The 20,136-nt window shown below is 49.1% G+C and overlaps 1 protein-coding gene across 5 annotated transcripts in view; it reads right to left on the bottom strand.

Annotated features, from left to right (window-relative positions):
• Window positions 1-6,403: 6,403 nt before the first annotated feature.
• VTI1A (vesicle transport through interaction with t-SNAREs 1A) overlaps window positions 6,404-20,136 on the bottom strand; it is a 365,873-nt gene continuing 352,140 nt past the window's right edge. For all 5 annotated transcript variants that reach the window (XM_065923338.1, XM_065923341.1, XM_065923335.1 and 2 more), the window contains one exon: window positions 6,404-9,854. Coding sequence is in view for 3 of the 5 variants with exons in the window: in XM_065923341.1 (XP_065779413.1) it covers window positions 9,761-9,854 (94 nt within the window). In the remaining 2 variants the exon portion in view is untranslated. The remainder of the gene's footprint in view (window positions 9,855-20,136) is intronic.

Genomic DNA, 20,136 nt, shown 5'->3' with positions numbered 1-20,136 from the left:
CTTGTTTCTCACAAAATTCTTTTGTGGAGGGGGGTGTATAGTGATGGTGGAAGGGGGAGGAGAGATCGCAGGAAAATCAACGCTTTCCTCAGGTGATGTTTGTGGCTCAGCTGAGGAGCGAACCAGCGGTGTTCACTGTTATTCAGTCACTAAGCTGTGTTTGACTCTTTGTAGGCCCATGGGCTGTAGCACACCAGGCTTCCCTGTCCAGGAAAGAGAACCAGGGTGTCCCCTGCCGATTCCTCAGAAGATATGACATTCAGGGGAAAAAGTGACCACAGCCAACACGGATGGAACTGAGTTTTTCTGTGCATGATGGTTTTAAAAGGTCAACTGAGGACTGTCAGCCCCTGTGGCGGGAAGGTCAACACTATCAAGGAAGCCAGTGTCCCTGTGGCTGGGCTGTGGCCTCTAGAATGTGGTGCTCTTTGAAGTTGAAGTTCCTTGTGCAGAAGAGAGAAGCCTGGCTGGAGGCCAAAGACTTGGCGTCCACCCCAGCTGTGCCACCGACTTGCTGGGTGATCTTGAACAAGTCTCGCTCCCTCTCTGAGCCTCATTTCCCCATCTGAAAACAAGCAGGCAGGGCTAAATGGTCCCAACAGCTCATACAGGTTGAGGGCTCTGTGAATCCAAGCTCATTCATCTGCTTGGCTTTTGCCGCCCAAACTGTTTCAAGGTGGCCAGCCCGGAGTTCAAGGGACGCTGATCCACGTTTGCTCATTTCAATACCCTGCTCTTGGACTCCGTGTGTTTCATCTGCCCTCACAAAGGAGCTCAGGGAGGCTGGTCCAGAGACTGGAATACCCGGGCGTCTCCTGGCCTCGAGTGCCATGCGCCCAGACATCAAAGTGTCTCCAGAGTCTGGGGGTGCTTGTGAGGGAGGGTGAACAGCTCACCCCCATGCCCAAATCTGGATTCTGCTTCTATTTTCCCCTTTCCGTGTGGGGGACAGGGAGGGGAGAAGAAGGGGAAAGAAGCCTTTGAAAAAATGTCTCCTGCTCCATCTGTTCAGCCCGACCCCACTCCTGTGGCGCACCTCTTAGCCGTTCGGCAACTTTTTTCCTTTTATGATATTTTGGGTTTCCGATTGCCTGCTAAGTCATTTAATAAGCAGGGGGAAAAAATCCTCCAAGTCAATCCTAGTCTAAATGGTCCCTATTCCTGTTCCTGGCCTCTCCTGGGCAGCTCTTGATGTACAAGGGGCCAGTGCTCATGCAGACCTGGCCACTGGCAGGTAAGTGTCAGTCTTAGTCCGGCTCAGATAGGGCAATTGTGCAAAGGTAGGCATGGAAATTGCAAGGAGGAACGGGTACACAGTGCTGCTGTCTGGAAAGGACTTTGCCAAGCGATTCATGGACGTGTGCCTTAATCTCAGGGTCAGCAGTGGGAGGCGGCAGAGGCGAGGGCATCGCCAGGTGATGTCCAGGCCCTGAGAGTCACTTGTCTGGGATCAGAGAGCAAGTCAGTTCACTGGGCCTGAAAACAGCTTTCTGACCTCCAGCCCCAGGGCTGGGGAATTATTTTACCTATTTTCTTATTCATCTTTTTGAACTTGTGTCTTCGGGGCTTGGAACACAGTAGATGCTCAAAGAATATTTATTGACTAGATAAACAAATCTGATTATACCCCTTATGTTTCATATAGAGAGGCTGATTATTTAGAAGTCTTGCTGGGGACAATAAGGAGCTCTGAAAATGAAGCCATCCAACTGTGCTCTCTCTGTGACTTCATGGGAGGGATGGGCATGGATGAAGAGGAGATGGAGATGATGCAGAAAGAGGCTCTGAGGGTCACCATGCCCCGCTGTGTCAAGACCCCAGGGAGAGGCAGTGTGGGGAGGGTCTTCTCAAGGTGTATGTGAGCCTTTTGGGTGCTTCCCCCAAATGTCAAATTGTACATCACAACAGCCTGGGCCTCCCGTCACCCTCAGCAGGACTCGGACGGGAGGCTGGAGCAGCTCTTGGAAGAACACAGTCTGCTGGACCCCAAGGTCAGCTGTGCTGATGGCACCACCTGCTTCCCTGTTGTGTCCTCCCTCTCCACCAGGGCAGTGCTGCGGGAGGTGCTTGGGGGACCTTGATCAGTTACCTCTGCCTGCCAGAGCCCATGTATTCTCAGGACCTCCATGTCTGTCTGAGCAGCTGTGGGCCCCAGCCAGGAGTGTGTAGACTTTAGGGGCAAGGCTGTGCCCCCAGTAATCCATCTGTTACCAGAAAGGGAAGCTGATGCCAAGAGAAACCTTCAGGGAGCTGGTCCCAGGGAACCCAGGCCCCCATCCCTGCAAACTGCTCCCTCCATTGGTGGGTTGCTTCTCCCCCATACCATGTCCAACCTCTCACCCAGGGAGATCGGTGGCTGAGGACGCTGCCTACGGGATCATAAATCACAAATTGTCCTAGGATCCAAGGTCAGAACCCAAAGGAGTAGAGTTTTCAAAGGTGGGGTTTCGGGTGTCTCCCAGCCCATAGGCTTTCACCAGGTGGGGCCCTGGCTGACCTTACGACTGCACACCCTTCAGAGGGCCCAGGCCTTGGCCACTCCCTTTGTCCAGAAGAGAAGTGAACAAAGGGATGGGGTGGTGTGGTCGGGGCCTCGGGGAGCGGGGCTGGCAGGCTTTGGTCCCCGCCTCTACCAGCCTCCAGCTGACGCTCCTCCAATGAACTTGGCAACAACAGCTCCTGTCCTCCAAGGAGGCGATGGATTCTGGTCACAGTCTCAGCTGCCCTCCCTTCTGATGATGGAAGATGGGGAAAATTAAGAAGAATGCAATATAGCCTGCCACCGTGTCAAGCCCTGTGGTGGGCATACAGGAGGCCTGCGTGTCAGCAGAGGGCTCCTCTGAGGAGCAGAACTTTCTGGAGAGAAGTTGAAGCCCGAGGTTGTATTTGTTCTCAACTCCGTGGGGCCTCGTCATGCAAAAAAAAAAAAAAAAAAAAAAACACTTCTTTCCAACTCAGGTACTTTCCCTGGCAACATAAGTTAAAAACTAAAAAGTTGCGGCAACAAAGCGGCGCTGAGCTGGAGCAGGGCCTTGGCTCCCCCGGGTCCTGTCCCCTCCCGAGCACACCTGGGGGAGGCCGGGGGAGGCGGGGGCGGGCTGCGCTCAGCGGTGCCCGTCCTGCCCCCAGGAAAAGTCCAGGCAGCTCTCCGCGGAGCAGCGAGCGCGGCCGATCAATACAGGCTTCGGGCCGCTGAGCTATTATTCACGCCAAAGGGCCTTGTTTGGATGAAGGGGAGGAGGGGTGCGCGGGTTCACAGACTCACAGGCCGGGCTCTGCTGCTTGGCGCTTCCCCTCTCTCTGTGATGCCTTCGTTGTTTATGGAGCATGAGTAGCAGGTGGTTCAGGCTGAGGAAGTGCTTTTTCCACGGTTTGGTGGGAGCCCCGTGAGGAAGGGCAACAGGGGTGGCGTGGGATTTGGGTCAGGGTTCCAGGCGATATGCACCCTGCCTTTTCTCTCCTTTGGCTGTGTGTGAAGGAGGGCGATGATGGGCCCAGGATGGTGGCAGGAGACGGGGCCTACTAGCCTGTGGCCCTCCTTCTTGGCTACTTCCTGGGATGAGCCCCTCTAACTGTCTTCATCCTCACCCTGCACACTGTTCCTTATGTTCTCATACACTCCCAAGCTCATATACTCCTGTTCCTGCCCTGCCATCTTGGTTGCTCCACCATCTTGGTTTGCCCCACCATCTTGGTTTTGTCCTGCTCGCCTCTGATAAGCTGGTTCAGGGACATTTACCTCGTTACTGACCTGAAAGCCTAATGGACGTGGGCAGTCTCTTTCAGCACTCATATTGAGAATATGTCTTCTCTCCTCCACTACAGGAGGGGACACCGACCTTGGCTTCATCACCCATTTCAGGACCCCGTATCCAGCCTTGGCTCCAATCACACACACTGTTCTCCTGGGCTATCCTGCCTGTGCCTGGCTGCTCTTGGTTCTCCTTCAAGGTCTCCCTTTTTGGGTTCAGTGCCTGTGGCTTGAAGAACTTTCTTCTGTGTACACAGTCACCTGGCCCATTTTAAAAAGGGGTGTCTACGTGTACCCCAGTGTTCATCGCAGCACTGTTTATAATAGCCAGGACATGGAAGCAACCTAGATGCCCATCAGCAGACGAATGGATAAGAAAACTGTGGTACATATACAACATGGAATATTACTCAGCCGTTAAAAAGAATTCATTTGAATCAGTTCTAATGAGATGGATGAAACTGGAGCCCATTATATAGAGTGAAGTAAGCCAGAAAGATAAACACCAATATAGTATACGAACGCATATATATGGAATTTAGAAAGATGGTAATGATAACCCTATATGCAAGACAGAAAAAGAGACACAGATATATAGAACAGACTTTTGGACTCTATGGGAGAAGGCGAGAGTGGGATGATCTGAGAGAACAGCATCGAAACATGAATATTATCAAGTGTGAAACAGATCGCCAGTCCAGGTTGGATGCATGAGACAAGTGCTCGCGGCTGGTGCACTGGGATGACCCAGAGGGATGGGATGGGGAGTGAGGTGGGAGGGGGGTTCAGGATGGGGAACACATGTAAATCCATGGCTGATTCATGTCAATGTATGGCAAAACCCACTATAATACTGTAAAGTAATTAGCCTCCAACTAATAAAAATAAATGGAAAAAAAATAAAAAATAAAAAGGGGTGTCTAAGAGCCACCTGACGTAGCCTCTCGCAGGTACCATCGGTTTAAGTCTGATGTGCTGCAGGCAGAGAAAAGCCATATAAACAAGAGAGTTTCCTGGGTTTTTGTTTCAGGTTCGTGAGGCAGAGCGTAGGGTGAGGCCAAGTGTCTGGGCCAGCATCTCCTCTCAGGCAGTAACCTCGGACTGGGGATAGCTCACCACAGAGCCTTCCTTCCTTCTTTCTGGAAAAACAACTCTGAGCAAGTTTTGCTGTGGTACATGGAGTCCATTCCAAACACAGATGGCAAGTTGACGTGTGGACTTTTAGAGTGGACTGAGATGGAGGCTTGAAATCCCCCAAACCCTGGGGTGGCTGCCATTTCCAAGCCCACAGTGACCCATGAGGCTTGAGGCCAGGCCTCACCTGGCTCACACCTGCTGGCCCCTCCTGTGCCATGGCTCCCGGAGCGCCATCTGTCCTTGCACGGGTGATGTTGAGAGGTGCCGGGCAAGGAACGTGTACCATCTCTCCCCTTCACATCCACAGAGAAGTCGGCCAAGGGGCCTGGGCTCTCTGGGGCTGGGTAGGTGGGAGTAGAAAGAGCCTGGGAGAAAAGTACTCTCCATTCCCTGACACGGACCAGAACACCCCAGCTCGGCCAATGAAGCGGGCCTCTGAGAGCGGCCACACGGTTATGTGAACTCATCCAATCAAACGGGGTGACCAGACGCAGCCAGCAGTTACAACCTGGAAGATGTCACTGACTTCTGACTTAGGAAAACGATAATGATACTGGAACGTTTTCCCTCAATCTCATAACCCGTGGAAAAGCCGAACACGTCACCAAGAGCAAGTCACAGAAAAGAAAAAGAGGCGGAAGGTCAGTCCCAGGAAAGCCCTGCTTCTGTTGTCTATGAGGGAAGCACTGTTTGCAGTGAGCTCACCACCACAGAGAGACGGCCCAGACACGCCCCGTCACACCCTCCCCGCCAGCCGCTGGACGCACAAGCGTTCCTTTGAGAGGTCCCTACTCACTTTCACTCCAGGCCACAGTCGTCCAACCACACACTCAGCTAAAGGGGGGAGGCAAGTGGACCAGAGACAGGGGACTCAAAGGTTCCTTGGAAACCAGCCCCAGCCACAACCAACCAACAGTCCTTGGCTCTGGATACACCGTTCTCCCAGGAAAGTCATCTCCACTCCCGAGCACTGGATGCTCCACTAGGCTAGCAGTTCAGACCAAAGAGATGAGGAAATCATGGCTGGTAGTTAATTCTCATCTACGTAGACAAATGGCTATACATACTTATGATGGGAAATCTCATTATTTAAAAATGCTGCTCTAAATTTCTAGCTAAGTCCATGAAGAGTGCCTGCCAAACAGGTTGCAAATTAAGAACAATTATTTCTCTCTTCTGCATTTGAATAGAACTTACAGCTAAAGTCATTTAAAGGGGTTAACATCCACCTTAATTAAATATTAAAGTGTGCCTGTACCTGCTGCTATTGTTGCCCCTTCGAATAAGATATAACCTATTTTTGACAAGTTTTCATCTTTCTCTGTGGAAGACGCTACATGAAACCAAATCAGTGGCAAAGAGGAGAGTAATGAATAATCTATTTCATATTCCAACAGTACCCGGAGCTCGGAGTGGAAAAATATTCAGTTGGATGATGGCAAGAGGCTGCTGGAGTACCACATGACACAGCTAATGTTTAAATAATAATAATAAAAAAAAGCGATAAACAAATCATTAGCCCTTAACAGTTGTTTAATGCAATTTGTTAATGAACGTAATGGTGGGGACTAATAATGAAAGAAAATAAAAACGTCTAAACAGGCGCCAAGTTGCTGGCGATGCGCAATTATTTCCTTGTCAAGTTTTTATGATTTAATGAGCCCCTCTGGGACTGACGGCTGTCAGTCAGTCGTGACTTTTTGACACCATTACAACTTCAAATACAGCAGCAGGCAGGCTGTTTTCCTCGGATTTGAAATACTGAAATGATCTGACAGTTTTAAAGAAAAGATGTGCAAAAAAAAAAAAAAAAAAGGAGAGAGAGAGGAAGAGAAAGACAGTTGCTTTCCTTTCTTTCTTTTTTTTTTTCCCTCCCCCCTCCCTTCTTCCATGGAGTAGATAATCTCTGGATGCTGTTTGGTAATGAAAATCCAATCACTGAGGTCATTATCTGATGAGGTTTTTGGAACAGGCAGGCTTTTTTCCCCCTCTTTATTTCTTTACTTAATGATAACCCTCAATGGGCTTGCCCCGCATGGGACGGCCAGAGCCGCACAATTTTGTTCACCATTAATTTCAGCCTTTGAAGCTCAGGGCTCAGAAGCAGTAGCAAAGCAAACCCCCCACCAAGCTGGTTCCAAAATAAGACAATCCAGCCTGCCTTAAACAGAATAGCAAATGGCCTCCCAGTCCAGGCCTGGCAGCTGACGTCAGGCCCGCTGCATTTGCCGGCATTCGTCTTCAACATGGAACATTTAAAACTCTTTACAACTTAAGAGACTTTAATTAAATTGCTTTTGATTCTGGAGCAGGGCAGCATCCGCTTTATTTATTCTGTCAGGGAAACTGTTTAGTCTGCATGAATTTTATATGGCAAGGGCTTCCTCCTTCCTCTTCCTCCTCCCCAGCAACCCCCAACCTTTCTGCTGAACACAATTTTTTAACAAAGGCTCCTGACTTTAGAGATATTCATCAATCAAGGTCGACGTACTGAGTTCCTAGGACCTTTCACAGTTCTATGAATGGCTTTATATCGGTGGGCTTTCCCCCTTCTCCAGGGAAGCAGGGTGAACAGTGTTCCTTCCCGGGGGCTACTTGAGTCTGTCTGCAGCATCTGGGAGGGCCAGTCGGGGATACAGGGGTCTTCGGACCAGCTTCCTACAAAGTGCTCACTATCCCGGCCTAGGAGGTTGTTCTCCAGGTGGACGGGATGGGGCTGTTAGGCCAAGGGTTATCTGTTCACCTTCTTCCCACTCTTAAGGTTGAAGTGGGGCAAAGTCTCCGGCAAGGGCTGATAAAGAGATAGAAACCCAAAGAAGCTGCCATTGAGAAGTGAGCCATACCCTCTTCCTGCACCACGTCTACTTTCAACATGAACCTCAGGTGAAATATTTAGAAGCCAGCAAGTTTAGATGATCAGATCGGTCTGGCTTGCCAGGTGGCCTCAGGAAGAGTCTATAGGCATGAGCTGTGGCTGGGTAACCGATTATGCACCTCAGCTAAGACCAGCTGTTTTGAGGGAAGCCACCAGAAAGGTTGGTAGAATACTTGCCCACCATTAGAGTTTCCAAATGAGAAGGAGATGACTTGTTGCCTTGCTTTTTCATCATTTCTTTGATGTGTTTCACACACACTCATTCCGTTATCAGAAGAAAAGATTCTTTCTTGCTAGGATAGAGCCCTGAAGCTGATAGGAAAATTAGTACAGCCTTCCCTCTTTTGCTGGGCTACTGCGCTCTGCCAAAATCCCACACCATCCTCGAGAAGTAAAGGCTGCGGCTTTATTTACACAATACTAAATGATTTATCTGAACACATGCAGGCCCTAGCCTGTTTCAATAAGTGCAATTTCTCGGGTGGATTTTGCCATTGTCTGTTTCCTCTCTAAACCATAATGGTTTGCTTCTGAGTTGGGAGAAGAATAAAAAAAATCAAGTACTGCATCCAGGTGATCTCAGCCCATGGGCACAGGTGGTTAGCATTTTTTATGAAGGGAACAGGTTTGCTTTTCAAGGATTCAGAGCTCCCAATTATATCCAAAAGATAGAAAGGACCCTGGAAGTGCCTATGAAGTCTTAAGAAAAACACATTTCGCGTTATGACTAGGGGGAGAATGACCTCAGCTCAGGCAACTTGGAGCCTGATCATAAATGAACTCATTTTGAACGCAATTCCCGGTTCCTTTGGACAGGAAGAAACCAAAAGAAAATCACAAAGCACGTTAGAGGTTTGAGTACCTTGTGGATTCAGGAAGGCTGTGCTCGCATTTGTTAGTGAAAAACCCAAGCCGTCCTATTGTAACACACTGCGACCCCTGATTCTTTGAAAGGAGGTTAGCGAATGTTTTCCCATCAAGTTTATTTCCAGCGGATCAGCCTATAGGCCTATACCATATTGATAATCACATCTGAAATTTCGCACTGACGGAATCATATTCCTGCTCTTCCTGAAATATTCATGTTCTCTTACATACTGGAATGGATGTGGAGAGAACCTTGACAGACCCTCTGCATGTATGAGGGCTCCTTTTGACAGTACAAATATTAAGATGGAAAGGATACAGAGACGCCTACACAGGTCAGGGGAGAGGTGGTCACCGGGAAGTACTGTGCTGGGGCACTCTCTGCCACCAGATTCTGGGGAGGATGGGATTTTTGGAAGGCAAGGGAATCTTTATTGCAGCCAGTAATCAAAGTTGTGAAAAGTGGATATCGGGCAGACTCAGCAAAAAATATTCTTGGGTTTAAAAAAAAAAAAGCACGCATAGAAAAACGGGGAAAGTGCTAAGTCAATTTCCCACACAACTGCTTTTAAATACCCACCTTTACAATGAAAACACTCAGGCAGGTGGACTATATTCATTATGTCTGGGGAGGAACAGGCCTGGTTTGCAGGGCCAGTCAGTGGCTCTGGCCCTGCTGGTCTCTGCATTTTTTATCCTCAGACATCACAGAAGGGTTGATCGGTGACAAGAGGTGTGTGACAAACAGCACAGCCCATCAGAAGCCGCCGTGACTGACTCATCTGTGCCCTCTCCCCAACCGTGACCCCTGCCACGTCCACAGGGCAAGCAAGAAGCTCACCCAGGCTATTCTGGTCAGTAGATGAAATTACCAAAAGGCAAATAAACACTCGCCTTCCCCTATAAAGGACAAATCTGGGTGAAGACAAACCTAGAAAAGGAAACCAACCCACATGCAAACAGGAATAGAAAATATTTTTACAGTCTTTGCACTTCAGCTGAACAGTGGCGAGAGAGAGAGGGAGGGTCATTCAGAGCCTGTCAGCGCAAGAAAATGATTCATGTGACCATTTTGTCTTAATTACTCAGAACGAGCCGTGGTCGCTGTTTATCAAGGAAGAGCAGATACATCAGTGTCCTCTGACAGAAAAAGTGATCGCCGTCAGGATGGTGATAACCAGGATGATGCCCAAGATGACGATCAGGATCCGGTTCTGGATGATTCTAGGAGAGAGCAATGGAGGAAAAACAATTCACACAGATAAACAGAGGACAAAGATCATACAAGACCAAGTCGGCTAATCAAAGGGAGGCTTCCTGGGTGGGGGCTGGGAACCCGGTATGAGGGGGGGGTGTGTGTGTGTGTGTGTGTGGTGTGTGTGTGTGTGTGTGTGTGAGAGAGAGAGAGAGAGAGAGAGAGAGACCATGCAGCTCTGTGTGTGTGTGTGTGTGTGTGTGAGAGAGAGAGAGACCACGCGGTTCTGTGCTTCTACAAACGATCCACCAGCAAATGAACGACTCTACCGCGTCTGTCATGCAGCACTGGGAGAAATGCTTACGGCGAAGCTACGGTGATTCAAATGGCTTTCTGGGTTCCAAGTCCCACATAGTAATCTTTCAGGGATCAAGGGCCCCATGCGAGCTTCTCTTTTTAATTTAACATGTGAGACAAGCCTCGGTTTTTTGTGTTTTTTTCTTTTCCCTCAGTGTTTCCCGTGAAAGTGAAAGGCTAAGGAAACATGTCACAGTAAGATACTTACCTGTACAGAAACACCCGGGGAAAAGTAAAAGAGAGACTTAGGAAGAAAAGGACAAGATTAAGAAGCAAGTGTCAAGCTTGCAGCTCAGGCTACGAAACCGTCATCTGTCACTGGGGCTCAGGCTCTGTGATGCCAGGAGGAAACATTACATGTGTTCCGTGGCAAAAAAAAAAAAAAAAAAAGATGGAAATGCAGGTTCATACAAAATATGGCCCAGGTGCCTGGTGTGCTTTGCTTGGGCCGGGGTGGGGGGGCTCACCTCTCGGGACTCCCACCCCCTCAGCCCTGGCTCTGCTAAATGCAGATGGGGAGCTGGGAGCTCGGAGTAGAACTAGAGTGAAGATGCATGCTCCGAGAATGCCTGCAGAGGGCTTCTGATGAAGTTGTTTCATAATCTGTTACCTCATTCTGAGAAAAGAGGTCAAACATCACAATCTCGGGTTGAGGTTTTCCAAGGGAAGCTGGGTCAAACAACCTCGCCCACACTTTCTCCCACCAAACCAAGCAGGCAGAAATAGAGGCGGACTAGTGGGCCCTCCAGGTGGGCTGTCCATGCCATCAAGACCTCACAGCAAACCCCATCTGTCCGTCCTCCAAATATCAAGCAGAAAAAGGCCTGCTGGAGACTTCCCTGGTGGTCCAGTGGCTAAGACTCCATGCTGTCAATACCGGGGGCCTGGGACTTGATCCCTGATCAGGAAGCTAGACCCCACATGCCCCAACTTAAGAGTTCTCATGTTCCAACTACAGGTCTCCCATGCCACAGTTAAAATGGAAGATCCTGCATGTCACAACAAAGGCATGGCATAGCCAGATAAATAAATATTAAAAAGATGAAGAAGAAGAAAAAGTTCTGCTGCCCGTCTAGACACAGAACACTGGATGGAGACTCCCATAGGAGGAGCTAGGTGGGACCATGCAGACCCCAGTTTAACAGAGACCCCATCCTCCTAACCTCACATCTTCGAGAATACATCTTTACAAGGTGTTCAGTCTTTTCTAGCTTCTGGATGAGTTTCTTTCTCAGAAGGATGACAGCATCCTTGTGGTTTCAGCTGGATCCTCCCTCGCCCACCCCCTTCTTCCCCAAGCCTAAATGGATGGATAGAGACAGTCGCATCAGACAAACTCACTCCCTTGTGGCCCCCCTTGAAGGACCAGCTCTCTCCTCCTGACAGGTTACAAAATGATCACATTTGCTGACACGTCTTCCGCAAAACTGCTTTAGTGCCTGTGTCCACTTTCCTCGAAGGAGATGAATGATTCGCCTGGTCCTCATTTATCACGTAAGGCTCAGCTAAGATCTGTCTCGTTTGCTTCTTCCCTTCTCCACTAGAAAGGCTGTGCCCTGACATTAATTCTTCTGTGATGACAGCTAATTCAGACTTAACAGGCCATATTTACTCAGAAGCCAGGAAGATCCTCTGTCCCCAAAATAAAGAAATAAAAACGGGACTTCACGGCTTGTTAAAAGCGAGGCTAATTACGAACACTGATCAGTGCGACGTGGTGGCGTGATTTAAAACCTAGATGGATCTTCCCCCCTTCTTTCAGGAAGGGGCAGAAATATTCAGAACCGTCCCTACCCATCCTGTTTGCCCGAGTCACTGTCAAAATCTCTATTTACCACAGTCACCCGCATCAGACTTGCAAAGGAAATCAGCAAAATTGAAACTCAGCAGTGAAACAGATTAAAAGCATGAAAACTCTTTAAAATTCTGCCTTAAGTAATATACGGTAGTGTGTCTCTTGGTTGACAACCATTTTATTTGTGGGTTGAGGGCCCCAAGGCATCCATGATGCTAATTTATAAAGGATTAACTGTGAGTGTTACTTGTTTAATCCGAGGCATGGTTAGAAAAATGAAGACACAGGGATCCCTAAATCCTCAGCTCTTTCCTGGTCTTCCTAATTGGGTTTCCCTCATCTCCAGGCAAAGAGAAGTGGGTTTCACTCATGATCTTTCCTAATGGGTCGTATCTTTAATTCACTCAGTGCACACACACCTGATCCCAAGAAGGGTGCCACAGGCTCACAGAGGTTCAGAGAAACCTTGGTGCATCCTCAGTTCCTGGTGCCGTCACCTCTGCAGCCCCAGCACAAGTCATGGAGACTGGTAAGTAGGTCCCCAGGAGATCCATCCAAAGGATGACAATGAAAGAACTATAATTGTAATCATTCCATTCAAAGGAGAACGGAGAAGAAATCTGCGCAAATTTAATTTGCAGGAAAATCTCAGGGAGTCTACACAGAAAAACCTGAAGTTAAAAGCTGAGGTAAATCCCCCAAAGGGCTTCTCTGGTGGCTCAGTGGTAAAGAACACCCTACCAGTGCCAAGAGACGTAGGTTCGATCCCTGGGCCGGGAAGACCCCCTGGAGAAGGAAATGGCAACCCTCTCCAGTATTCTTGCCTGGGAAATCCCATGGACAGAGGAGCCTGGCAGGCTACCATCCATGGTGTCACAAAGAGTTGGACACGACTGAGTAACTAAATGAATAAACAAAAAAGTCCCCCAAAGACGGAACATTGCACTACTGGGGCCTTTCCCTGAAGCAGGGAGAAGGAATGGTCTTCATGGAACCGGGTGCAGGCAGTGGAAAAGGTCAGCAGGAGAGAAGGTTTGCTTTCAACCAAAGGCTGGCAAATATTTGGGATGAATGGTGCAGAGGGGCAAATAAATAAGTAAATAAAGAGAACTGGTGTTCACAGAGTTGGAAGTGAGATTGACCCTGGCCCGGCCACCAACCCAGCTTTGGACCTCAAAGGTGTTGGATACAGCACCTCTAAGGACCAGAAAAGTGAGCCACTGGGGCCCTTGGGTGAATAAGACCGAGCCAGCCTGGACAGGGAAACATGGGCTGGCATTGGAGGGCCCCATCTGTGAGGAGGCCTGGAGTACTGTCCCGGCCAGGGGCTGCTGGCAGGTACGGCTGCAGGCGAAGCAGAAAGGAATGCAGAGTCCAGAGAGAGTCAGAACCACAAGCCAGGAAGCGGGGTTCCCAGCTCGAGAGGCAGAGAAGGAACTTTGGGGGAAGCCCGAAGTAACTACTTTCTAACTTTGGACAGGGTTGGGGATGGGGTGGTGGGGGCTTTATGTTCCACTAGGTCTGCAGCAAGCAGTCTTAATCTCCCTTTTGAAAATGCAAAGTGTGTTTACCCAGTAAATAATTTAAGAAAGAATATACACTTGAAAGAAGACATCCATTGAAACAGCCAGGCTAAATTGCCTCTAGGCAAAAACTTGTGCATTTGCATGCTGCATTCTATTAAGTGAGCACGCTGTGGCTTTAAAAGAATGCAGAGCCAAATTAAAAGGAATGTGGGCCCGAAACATCAAGGATTCTCCAAGTTTACATTATGAATCACAGTGCTGTTGATACAAGATGAATTAACCATTTACTTTGAGGCTGAACTCACAAAGTACTATTGAAAATACTGATCCCTGTGTGGAACCCAGGGAGCGGCTAATCTTTCCATTGCCAGTCTCCTCCCCCTCTGGAAACAAGCTCCAGCGTGTGGCAGCTGGAATCACAGAAGACTGGTTGAAGGGAAGTAGGCAGGCAGGCACCTGGAACAGCCCTCCGCTCTCTCACTGGAGGAACCCAGGAATTCCACCGTCGTAGGCATCTCCACATTCACCACCATGCACCTCTCTGTTTCTGGGTACAGACACTCACCTGCCCCTTGATGTCAGATGTGACCATGTGACCTATCTTAGTCAGTGGAGTGTGAGCAAAAGAGCTGGGCGTCACTTCTGGGTGGAGGCATTTAACTTCCAGGGTTTGACTCTCCAGCTGACTCTTCCCTTGTTATTCTGTTCTAGGAGGGTGTACATTCTGGGAGGTGCTTCCCTACTGGCTCAGATGGAAAAGAATCTGCCTGCAGTGCAAGAGACCTGGGTTTGATCCCTGGTTTGGGGAAGATTCCCTGGAAAAGGGAATGGTTACCTACACCAGTATTCTTGCCTGGAGAATTTCATGGACAGAGGTTACAGTCTGTGTGGTTGCAAAGGGATGAACACGATTGAGCAACTGTGGTGTTGGAGAAGATGCTCGAGAGTCCCTTGGACGGCAAGGAGATCAAACCAGTCCATCCTAAAGGAAATCAGTCCTGAACATTCACTGGAAGGACTGATGTTGAAGCTCCAATACTTTGACCACCTGATGCAAACAGCCAGACAACTCATTGGAAAAGACCCAGATGCTGGGAAAGATAGAAGGCAGGAGGAAAAGGGGACGACAGAGGACGAGATGGTTGGATGGCATCACTGACTCAATGGACATGAGTTTGAGCTCTGGGAGATGGTGAAGGACAGGGAAGCCAGCGTGCTGCAGTCCATGGGGTTGCAGAGTCAGACTCGACTGAGCGACTGAACAGCAACAGCATTGCAGGAGTGGAGGTTCAGGATGATGGAGACTCCCTCTGCCTGGATCCCTGAGTCACCCCATGGAAGACCATTGCCCCGGGGGCTCAGCATGACCCATGGTGGACTAGTATGAAGCCAGTGAGATTTGAGGGTCACTGAAACTGCACCATCAGCTATACTGGGTGATGCACTCCTGCCCCAGTTCTCCAAGATGGGGTGGCTGACCAAGCCAGATGAGGCTTTGGTTTAAAGCATCACAGATGCCAGGGTATGACGAAGGCTCATATGGGTTTCCCAGGTGGCACTAGTGTAAACAACCTGCTTGCCGATGTAGGAGATGTAAGAGACGCAGGTTCGATCCCTGGGTCAGGAAGACCCCTGGAGGAGGAAATGGCAACAACCCACCCCAGTATTCTTGCCTGGAAAATCCCATGGACAGAGGAGGCTGGTAGGCTACAGTCCATGGGGGTCACAAAGAGTCAGACACGACTGAAGTGACTTAGCATGATACGACTTCTTTCCTTGAAGAACAGGTTTTTTGTCTCTTGGTTTTCAGAAGCTAATAGCCCCTTCGCTCCCTTCTTGGTTATAAGGCTCCTCACTGAAGACTCAGCTATAACCAATGCCAGTGTGTGCTGAAGAAAGTTTCAGCAAGCTCAGGTGGGCATTCTACTTTCCATGAAAAGCAGATACATGTTGGCTGCATTCATTTCTCCATTCCAAACATCTGACATTATCCCTAGCTCCAGGGGCAGAGCTGTGACCTACGATAAGAGGTCACTGTGTTCCACGCTCCTGACCACAGTTACTGCGCCAGAAGCAGGCACGTGAATGAAGCCTGTGCAACTGAGTGAATGGCAGAAGGTTTGCTTAGAATGTGAAGTCACCTGGACCATGTGGTGAGTGGATGTCAGGCCGGGATCTGCTGCAGCCCTTTTGTTTCCATGAGGGAAGCCAGCTTCTAAGAAAGAAGCTGACCCATGGAGGATAGCAGAGTTGAAGGAAAGGCAGAGAAATGGAACTCTAGTCCTGAAGACATGGTGAACCTCTCTATCAAACATCTTTCTTTTGGACTTTCAGTTACATGAGAAAATAAATGAACTCTATTCCTGAATTCAGTTTGAGCTGCATTTTCTGCTATTTGAAACCAAAAAGTAGTTTTAGGTTGATTCACCCTGATTCCAAAACCAAGTCCTTGATATTTTCCTCACCTCTTCCAGGAGAATTTCCCAGCCACACCCCTTGTTCATTCTTGGATTTCCCTGGGCCCCTCTCTCACCACTAAGCACACAGTTTTATGAATTTTCTGTTTCTGTGCATGTTTCCCCAGTGGAAAAAAAAAGTGACCCTTTGACAGTCTGAATCTCCTTTGTCTTTTGTATTCCCAGTGGCTAAAACAGAGCTTGGCACAGACATTCTCAAAAAAAAAAAAAAAAAAAGCTTGCTGAATGTATGAATGAATGAAGCTCCCCTGGAGGTTGATGTGGTTGTCTTTCTGGTTTTTAAGGGCTGCTTGTAGACATGCACAGCTTTAGGAATTAGTTCTTAACCACCACCTCCCCCGTCCCCCCAACCATGAAGCATGCCAGCAGCATCTAAGCCTCTTTACAAGCCTGCATTCACTAGCTGGAGACGGCAAAACACGCCACAGGTTTGGGGTCCTGTCCAGCACACGCCTTCCTGCCTGGTCCACCAGGCCTGAATAATGATGCCCCACCTTTGGGTTCTGACAGAAGAGTAACAATTGGCAGGATATTTAGCAACCAGGAGAGCAGTGGGGGAAGGAACTTTTCACAAACAAGGGCCAAGGGAAAGTCTCCCCCAGTTCTGCATCCAATTCCACGTTAGTCTTCACCAAAAAGAGATGAAAAAAGGAGCAGCAGAAATGGTTTGTGGGAATCAGCCTCTAACACTCACTTTACCTGGCTGCCTCTGAACTACAGCTGTGTGTTTGTTATGGCCTCTGACAATGTCCACCCAGGGTATTCCAGGTCCTACGTCTTCAGGAGGAATCCCCTGCTTTACCCCAGGGATTCAGGTGGGGCACCCCCACTCTGATTCCACACGTGGACACGTGATCCAGGCAGGCCCAGCTAACTAGTTCTCTGGCCCCTGCAGAGTCACTTGTGTAGGAAATAGCGTACCAACCAAGCCAGATGGAGTCCCATGAGGACTTTTCCTAAAATCTCAAGAAAAAGGTACTCTCTTTACTGGGACTGGCTGGACGGACAATGGGAGCCTAGCACAGAGAGGCTGGAGGGAGATATGTTGGGTGGACATGTGGTGCTAGTGGTGAAGAACCCACCTGCCAATGCAGGAGACATAAGAGATGCAGGTTCAATCCCTGGGTTGGGAAGATCCTCTGGAGGAGGAAATGGCAACCCAGAACAATATTCTTGCCTGGAGAATCTCATGGACAGACGAGACTGTTGGGCTACAGTCCATAGGGTCGCAAGGGATCGGACGTGACTGAAGGGACTGAGCATGCATCAGCATGCATGCATCAACCACACATGGAAGGTGGGAGGCGTTCTTATCACCACGCAGGAGGGGAACCTGCCTGAACGATGCCAACACAGAGGAACAGAGAGAAAGGAGATGAGAAAAAGATGGACTGTAAGGGCATTACTTGAACCCCTGCTGTGTGCCTGAAGAGTCACATTTAGACCTCCTAGTTATAGGAGCCAAATGATTCTCTTTTGATTACAGCAAGTTTGGCTGGGGCTTCTCTCACTTTCAACCATACTGTACTAAGCTGAAGAGCCACCCCTGCACCTGTCTCACCCACCCCAAATTCAAGTCCATCTCAGAACATGATCTCATTGGGAAACAGGGTCTTCTCAGATTTAATTTGTGAAGGATCTTGAATTCAAGTCATCTTGGGTGTAGGGTGGGCCCTAATCCAATGACGGGTGTCCTTATGAGAAGAGAGGACAGATACATAGGGCAGAAGGCCTTGTGAAGTCAGATGCAGACTGGAGAGAGACTGCCACAAGCCAAGGAGTGCGTGTGGCCACCGGAAGCTGGAAGAGGCAGAGAAGAGTTCTTCCCAAGAGCCTTCGGAGGGAGCGTGGTCCACATTTTTGTTGTTTTAAGTCACCTAGTTTTTTTTTTTTTTGGTGCTGTGTCATGGCAGCCCTAGGACATGAATATTCAGAGTTCTCACATCCACACCAGGATGTGAACCTGACCATGTGGTCTCAGTCTTCACAATGACCAGTCGTTCTCCATTTCTGCACACTCCTGTCCTCCTCTGAGGTTAGGACAGCTCCGGTCTGGTTCGCCGGAAGCTCTGCATACAGCTGTGGGGCTCACAAGCTTCAGGAGCTGTTGGTTCTTTCATCCCAGAATGAGCTTTCCATTCATGAACAGAGTGGGCAGTGGCTCAAAGCCATGTGAGATGAGGGACCAGAGAGGTCTCCTCCCACAGAGACTCCTGCCTCTGGGACAAGACATTTAAAACAAGAAGAAGGCCAGATGTTACCTCTGGGCCAACTTACTAAGCCATCACCTGCCATACTGAGTCCGTATTTACTGACCTGCTTTTAGAAGTGGTCAGTTATCCATGAATCCTGAGGGAAGAGGACACAGGAGGGATAGGTTTTTTTGTTTTTGTTTTTAATAATTCTTTATTTAGGCTGCGATGGGTCTTAGTTGCAGTATGTGGGTTCTAGCTCCCTGACCAGGAATCAAACCCAGGCCCCCTGCATTGGGAGTTTGGAATCTTAGCCATTGGACCACCAGGGAAGTCCCAGGAGTGACAGGAGCCAGTATGTGGCACACAGAGGCTAGGTCCTGAGTGAGGATGAATAGCACTCTGTTTCCAAGTTTCTACTTAATTTAACAGGGATCCACAAACTTTTTCTGTAAAGGGTCAGATAATAAACATACTAGTTTGCTGGAATTGCAGTAACAAAGTATCATAGACTGGGTGGCTGAAATGTACTGCTTCACTTGCCAGAGGCTGGGCGTCCTAGATCAAGGTGTTGGCAGGTTGAAGCCTCCTGAGCACTGGGAGAGTGAATCTGTTCCATGCCTCTCCCCCAGCTCCTGGTGGTTTGCTGGCAATATCTGAAGTTCCTTGGCTTGGAGAAGCATCACTGAGATCTCTGCTTTCATCTTCACATGATGTTTTTTCCTGTGTGTATATCTGCATCCAAATTTCCTCTTTCCTAAGGACACCAGTTGTATTGGACCAGGGGACTATCTTGCTTCAGGAATATCTCATCTTAAGTAATTGTTTTTGCAAAGATTTCCAAACAGGGTCACATTCTGAGGTACTTCAATATATGGACTTGGGGGGAGGGCATGGGAGGAAGGGGTGAACACATAATACAACCCACGATGGTAACTGTTTTAGGCTTTGTGGACCATACTGCCTCTGTTGCAACTACCTGACTCTGCCTGTGAGGTGCAAAAGGAGACCGAGGCCATGTGTGGACCAGGGAGTATGATTGTGTTCTAATAAAACTTTCTTTACAGACCCTGGGATTTGAATTTCATGTAATTTTCCCATATTGAAAAATATTCTCCTTTTGATTGGTTTCCAGCCATTTCAAAGTGTCAAAACCATTTTTATCCCACGGGCCATCCGAAAGCAGACAGGGGGCTAGGTTTCACACACTATCGGTGATTTTCGCACTCCCGGACTCAAAGCTAAAAGCTATCGAGAGCACGTTCTCCTCCACTGGAGACTGTGGTCCTTGCATGCTGTGCAGATGGGGACAGCAGGTCTGGCCAAGTCCCTCGGCAGAAAAATAGGAAACCCGGAGTCCTGCCCTGCGGGAGCCAACAGTGTCACAAAGAGCAATCAATTACAGAAGTCTCACAACAGAGGTCGTCATCAGGGGCTGGGGACAATTTGTTGTGCACCCACAATCCTGGGTTGGCCTGAGGTGACCTGGAGCAAGTCACTCCAGTTTCTTCCCAAGCAAAAGCAGCCTGTTCACCAACCACCCCAGGGAGAAGAGGATTAGCTCATTAAAGATTATACAGCACTTTGAAAAGGTAAAGCCTTTATATGCGTGCAGTTGGCAAGTCATTCTCTGAAAGGAAATGCGGTTTCAGGAGACGGGACAGGCAAGAGGAAGGTGGTCAGAAGCTGGAGGAGCTGCCTGCAGAGCCTCCAGGGGCTGGGTGGGGTGGTGGAGGTGGTGTCCCAGAAGCTGCTCCCCCCCCACCCCACCCCAAGCTCACCAGACTTCTTGATCCCACAGGTTGGTACATCTGGGTCTCATGGTAACACTGTCCCTGGCAGGGCAAGCCTTCCCTCTGAGGTGGCCTCATGAACATCAAAGGCAAAGGGAGGGCATCCCATTGGCTGGCTTGAGGAGACCTTCCCAGCCCGGGAAGGCAGCCAGCAAGTACCTGTCAGAGCCC

This window comes from Muntiacus reevesi, chromosome 2 (genome assembly GCF_963930625.1).
Source record: "Muntiacus reevesi chromosome 2, mMunRee1.1, whole genome shotgun sequence".
Taxonomy (NCBI): Eukaryota; Metazoa; Chordata; class Mammalia; order Artiodactyla; family Cervidae; genus Muntiacus; species Muntiacus reevesi.
The sequence above is the reverse complement of the archived record's forward strand: the minus strand, read 5'-3'. Positions and strand labels throughout refer to the sequence as shown.